The 6,314-nt window shown below is 51.9% G+C and overlaps 1 protein-coding gene across 5 annotated transcripts; it reads right to left on the bottom strand.

Annotated features, from left to right (window-relative positions):
- Window positions 1-1,542: 1,542 nt before the first annotated feature.
- On the bottom strand, window positions 1,543-6,003 carry Psrc1 (proline and serine rich coiled-coil 1). 5 transcript variants are annotated; one of them, XM_087634646.1, is made up of 8 exons: window positions 5,782-6,003; window positions 5,569-5,618; window positions 5,423-5,480; window positions 4,405-4,843; window positions 3,352-3,466; window positions 3,023-3,259; window positions 2,360-2,477; window positions 1,543-2,165 (listed from the first exon to the last, which is right to left on the bottom strand). In XM_087634646.1, the coding sequence occupies exons 1-8, from the start codon at window positions 5,901-5,903 to the stop codon at window positions 2,162-2,164; spliced, it is 1,143 nt and encodes a 380-aa protein (XP_087490772.1). In that variant the 5' UTR covers window positions 5,904-6,003; the 3' UTR covers window positions 1,543-2,161.
- Window positions 6,004-6,314: the final 311 nt, after the last annotated feature.

The following is a 6,314-nucleotide window of genomic DNA, read 5'->3' as shown; positions in this document are numbered from 1 at the left end:
GTGGGGAGAGAGCAAGTTAGAAATCCAAACCAGAGGGGAGGAGGCAAGCAGGTAGCTAAACAAGAAGGGCAGCTGTGGCAGGTAGGCACTACCGAGTGAATGCCTCTTCAGCAGCTTTAGAGCCAGGGAGCCCTGTGGGGTGGAGGTAGAAACTCAATATTGACCCAGCAAGAGAGAACGTGCCTTGCCCACTCCAGCCACCAGGTGGCAGCAACACGAGGGTTTGTGGCTGACTTTGCTTCACCACCTACAGGGGCTTGGCTCAAAAACCAAACAAAACCAGCCAAACAAAACCAACCTGCCACCTACTGGCCATGCCTAGGTGTGTGTTCTTAGGCTTGCAGCTACTACAGATCCAGTTAGGGGGGAGGTTGCCAGCAACTCCTGTTCCTGGAGTTCTGTGCGGTGATTTATCCACTCAGATGGAGGCCCAGGAGATCAAGAGGACCCTGCTACAACTGGCGGGTAAGGTTGCCCTCTTTATAGCCCATCCAATAGACCTCCCCCTGGACTAGGCTGTTTGAAGGAAGAGGAGGTAGGCAGGAGTCTGGGAAACACCGGAGGCAAGAAAGCCTGGTGACACATTTGTTCAAAACACAACCCATGGCATCTGTGTATTCTCTCCCTCCCACAGGTCAGCTCTGAGAATTTCAGTGGCTGTAGAAACTGGTGTTCCAGATTCAGGGAAAGGGGAACGCAGAGGCGCACTGCTGTGTGTCTGTCTAGTCTCTATGCACTTAAGAGTGTATTAAATGAATCTTATGGTCAGCCATAGAAGAGGGTATGCTACGGAGGGCCCCTGATGGTGGGGACGGGGAAGACCGAAGGCCTAGGAGCACTTATGGGCACAGGCATGGGTGGACACAGTTGCCAGCCACCGGCTACTCCTCCTCCTCTGCTTAGTTACCTTTAGGAGAGTTTCTTCCTCATAAAGGGCTGATTTAGCTCTGCCTGCAAGTGTCAAAGGTTACAAACCAGGAGGAGGTCCTAAGCTGGACTTGTTAGAACCGTGTCCTGTTTTCAGTAAATACCAACCACCATGTGCTCATTCTATATGAGTTCAGTGCTCCACCCTGGACAAGGGCACAGGGAACATTTCTCAATTCTGATGCCAGTCCTCAAATCCAGTAGGGGAGCAGAGAAGGGAGCACAGACAACTCTAATGGTGTGAGGCAGATACTACTAGGCCTTCTGAGTCCGGCTGAAGCAACCTCAGAAACTGAACACCAACAAAGGGCCTCCTTATCCCCCAAGGGGTTCCACTGTCTTGTTAGAAATAATAGTGAAGTTTAAGATAGGAGTAACAGTAGACTTAGTTCCCAGCCTAACAGCCTCAGGCGCTGTAGATGAAGCTACAGTCAACTTTGAGCTGGACTATCTGTAGACATTAAACTGCAGAAAGGAGGCTTGAACCGGATCAAATGGCAACAAGGGACTAGTCACAGCTGGATGAGCTGGAGGTTGAAAGCCCTAGGGTCTATGTCTGGGGGAGGTCTCACTAGAATTACACAGATGTTTACTTTAAAAAATGTTAAAATCTACTTTTAGGTATAAAGAAAAACATTTTTAATTCATTTTATTTAAGAAAAAATATGAAGATGTGAGCTTATAACTGATTGGCCTGTGAGAGGTCACAGAATTCATAGGAAACAAGTTCTGCACACCAGCTGCCCTCTGGCCTTTCCAAACAAGCCAGAATCCAGTGAAGGAAGCCAGTCAGGAAGACCTGTCCTAGAGCCCAGGAAGACTGGCCGGTTCCTAAGGCCACTTCTATGGAAACAGCCAGTGGTCTGGGCAGAAGGTCAAGCTCTCTAGGCCTGACCACAAGATGGAAGGAGGCAGATAGGTCACTCTGCCTGCATTCATCATTTTGTTTGTGAATTTCTTCACGGGGGTGGGGGGTGGGTATGTGTGTGACCTCTGCCTCTCCCTTCTTCCTTCAGGCAGGGTCAGGGGTGTGTGTGGGGGATTTGAGTCTTCTCAAGTTCCACCCACCCCACCTCCATGGTCTCTACTTCAGAGATCAGCCTTGGAGGCACCTCTTCCTCCCATCTCTGGGCACGAATCACTGGAGTTAGGGACCGCTGGCAGGAGAGTCCAGCCTTTGATGGCTAAGATGTAGTGGCTTGCTTTTCAGTCTTTGTTTGCTGCCCTGATCTTCTTACCTGAAGACAGAGAGGGGTCTGCTTTAGGACACCTTCTTCCTCTTGAGCCTATCTGGTACCCAGCCAAGGTCACACCCCTCAGGATGGGGGAGAGCAGTGCCCTCTCCCCTCTCTTCCCCACTCCACACAAAATCCAAGGATGCTGCATAGCAGCTTGGAAGCTGGGGCGATGAGAACAGAGGAACCAGTCTTACCTCGTGGGTCCAGGGACTGCAGCTTTCCTGAGGGGCTGCACCCTGCCTCGAGCGGCACTGGAGGTCCTGCCTCGAGCAGCACCAATGGTTGGAAGATTTGTTCGCTGGGAAACAGGAGCTTGAGGGGGATTAACAAGAGATGAGTCAGAGCCAAGCTCAGCTGACCTCATCAGAAGGAAAGACTGGATGAAGTTATGCACTTCCTAACCAAGATAAAACTGGGAGCTACGTGGAAAGCAAGGTGCTCCCTCCTTCAGTTTTCCTAGCTGAAGTAGTGTCACAGCAGTTAAGCTGTAGGGGGGTAAGGTCAAGCTGGGTCACAGCAGACATTCTTCTATCTAAGGTCCTCTGTTTCATTTTGTTTCCTTGATTTTTGAGACAGGATCTCCCTATAATAGCTATGGCTGTCCTGGAACTCACTCTGTATACCAGACTGGTCCTGAACTTACAAATCTGCCTCTGCCTCCCAAGTGCTGGGACTACAGGCATGGACCATCATGCCTACCTCTAATTTTTTTTTTCTTTCTCTCTTGAGACATGGTTTGCTATAGCTAAGGCTGACCTTGAACTTCTTATTCTCTGGCGCCTACGCTCCGAGTGCTGAGACTGCAGAAATGTGCTGCTGTGCTTAACCTGACCATTAGCCCGTCCACGCTATCTTACCTCTGTGCCCTACGGTGCTTGGATGCCCTTTCTGAGTTGGGAGAGGATCAGGAGCTAGGGCACCTTTGCCAGCCGGTATACTCCGTCCAGTGAGTGGCATTCGGATGGCAGGCTTGGGGATGGCTGAGGGAACTGGTAGTCGACTTGAAGACTTGGCAGCTGCTCCCTGCAGCCAGGAAGAGCACTGGGAGTTGCTAGCTGAGGACTGTGGAGCTGGCCTGACAGGGATTGGTGGGCCTGTAGACAGGAGTATACACATGTCAGGGTGGGTCCCAGCTCCTCTCGCCCCCTTATCAGCTTCACCCACATCTGTGCTGCCCAGGTCTCACTTGCTACTGTCCGTGCGCCGGACCCAGTTTTCCGCCGAGGAGGAAGAGTTGGTTGTGCAAGAGGAGAACGCCCTGGGTTTTTGGATGCAGAGAACAGATTGCAAGTGGGTGATTCCTGAAACAGAACAAGGAACAAAAAAAGGATTAGAATGGTGACAGGATGTGTATGCTGCCTTAAGGCATTAAGGAAAGGAGATAGGCGGTAGGGCGTTGTCTGGAACCTGTGAGGAAGACACCAGCAAGATCTGTGCTAGGCGCTTTCTTTCTTCCCTTCTCTTTCTTCCTTCCTATCTCTCTCTCTCTCTCTCTCTCTCTCTCTCTCTCTCTCTTTCTTTCTTTCTTTCTTTCTTTCTAAGCATAGTTTCTCTGTGTAGCCCTGGCTGTCCTGGAACTCACTCTGTAGACCAGGCTGTCCTCAAACTCACAAATTCACCTGCCCCTGCCTCTAGAGTATAGGGATTAAAGGCGTGCCGCCGCCGCCGCCACCACCACCACCACCCAGTTACTTTCTTTTTTTAAAGTCATTTTATATTCATTTATTTACTGTGCGTGACATACACATATATGGCACATGCATGTGGAAGTCAGAAGACGCTGTGTGGGAGTGTGCCCATTATGTAGGGAGTCCTCACATGTAGGTTACAGAGAGGGCTCATCAGCCCTGATGGAAAGTGGTGTTATCAGGCCATCTTACCAGCCTTACTATTTTTTGAAATGAGGGAGTCAAGTGGCCCACGTTGGTCTCAAGTTCGGCATATAGGTCCCTGTGGATGACCTTGAATCCCTGATCTTCCTGGCTCTATCTCCAGAGTCTTGGATCACAGTATGTACTTGTTCTTTTACATTAGTCATGTGATGCTGGGGAATCCAACCCAGGGCTTTGTTTGGGCTAGGCTACGTCTGGCTGTGTCTCCAGCCCTGTTTACTTAATCCTAAGAATCTCAGGGGTAGAATAACTGTCTCCCTCTGCCCAGGAAGAGAACCACGCTGTGCCTTCAGTGTCTCCTGCACTTGGTGTAGGTGCACGCACGCAATTCCACCCTCCGCACTCACCTTCTTTATACTGGAGGGCTTCTTCCCAGCTGTCACCCGACCAGCTCTGGCTGACCCCTTTTTATCACTGCTCCGGAGCCCAGTTAAGTTGCTTGGAGGTGGGGCACTCCAAGAACTCACAGTGGGCAGCAGATCTCGGACAGGGCTGTCCTTTAGGACAAATGTCTCCCGCCGAGGGCTGGGTTTCCCTCTGGGGCTGGGCCTCCCAGGGCCTGCGGCAGCATTCTCGCTGTCTTTCAGGGCACACTCCTCTAGCTGAGCTGCCAGGCGGTTGGCTTCATCAAGGATCTCCTCCAGCTTCTCTGGGCTGAGCGGGCCTAAGCTGAACCTCACACCCTGGAGGGCGGGAGCTACTGCGTTTGGGTTACTCCGATGGGAGAGGCCGCGTCGGAGTGGTTTCTCTGGACTCACTAATACTGTGATGTCTTCTTCCTCGTGACTGAAAAAACAAATATGGCACCATGCTGGACAACAGAGAGCAGAAGGCATTCCTGTAGATGACTCGGGGACAGTCCCAAACCCTGACTCCGTTTTGGCCATTAGAACTGCACTTAGCTGAGGAAAACTTGGTTCTGGGAGGCCCTGCAAGTCTTTAGCGTCTCCTGTTTTCTTTTCATTTCTACTCCCCACTTTCTGAGACAAGGTCTCAACTCTGTAGACCAGAATGATCTCAAATTCAACTCTCTGCATTCCCTCTCCCTCCCTCCCTCTCTGTACCCTCTTCTATCCTGGGGTGCGGAGGTGGGAGGTGGTCTGCAGGGCATGTCTCAACATGCCCAAGCACATTTACTCTTCGTTTACATTTACCCCTAAATTTCCCTCCATCCTCTCCCTTCTCCTCACCAGCATGCAGAGATGTATCCTAGAGGCCCAATTCTCCCAGACTGCGGGCACCAGAGCATACTATACTCTGCTAAATCACCAACCACGGTTCTTGAGGTCAGTAAGTTAGCAGTAAAGGTTACAGATAAAGATGTATTGTTGGAGGGAGATAATAAATGGATAAATTGACTGGTACCTGTCAGATGGGGACAGCCCTCCAAAGTCCAAGGTCTCATCCACGATGAACTTGATATCTGAAGGGATAAGAAAAATAAATGCCAGCTCTCAGTTCTTGACAGACAGATTCTGAGGGCCTCGTTCCTCCCTCCATGGCTTCCTTACCCTCTTTCAAATCCTCCATGCCCAGCCAGCATAAGCGAGTCAGCTTAGACCTGAAAGACAACATGCCTATCTTAGCGCCCCATCTAGACTCGGGGTGCATTAGCTGGGGTGAAGAGCCATGGTGGTGGGAAAGCAAGATCACTGGAACAGCACGTGCCCCTGAAACTAGTCGGTTATAATAGGGAAAGAGGCAGAAAGCTCGTGCCCCAACACCTGCAATCCGCCAATTTGCGCCCTGGCCTCTCCTCAGTCTGGCAGTCTCCACCTCCATCCTTATTATTATCCGGAATTTTCCTCCCCCTACCCCGGCCATCTTCCACTCCGCCGCACCACATCCCCGCCACACCTCCAGCGCACACTCCGTTTCCACTTCCCACCTCGCCTCAAGGTTTACGCAGGAAGCTTTTCTTCTACAATCTCCTAGTTCCCGGGAATAGGCTCCCGAGGGGTGGAGCTTCGTTCGAATTTCTTAGGCCCCGCCCACTCCCGCCACCAACGCACAGCGATTGGCGGGTCTACGGGGGCGGGGCTGAGGCGGGAGCTGTCGGGACGTCAGTCGGAGAAATTTGTCCCTTGGATCGAAGCGCACTTCCCAAAAAAGACTCCTGGGGGAGGTGGGGGGGTACGGTGGGGGTGGCGGGAGGAGCCGCGAGTGCGCGGTGGCGCGTTCGGGAGCGCCTCCTTTTAGCCGCGAGCCGAACAAGGAGAGAACTGCCCAACCAACATGGGCTTGGAGCCCCGCCTCT

This window comes from Rattus norvegicus, chromosome 2 (genome assembly GCF_021556685.1).
Source record: "Rattus norvegicus strain SHRSP/BbbUtx chromosome 2, alternate assembly SHRSP_T2T, whole genome shotgun sequence".
Classification (NCBI taxonomy): domain Eukaryota; kingdom Metazoa; phylum Chordata; class Mammalia; order Rodentia; family Muridae; genus Rattus; species Rattus norvegicus.
This window is presented reverse-complemented; position numbering and strand designations above follow the sequence as displayed.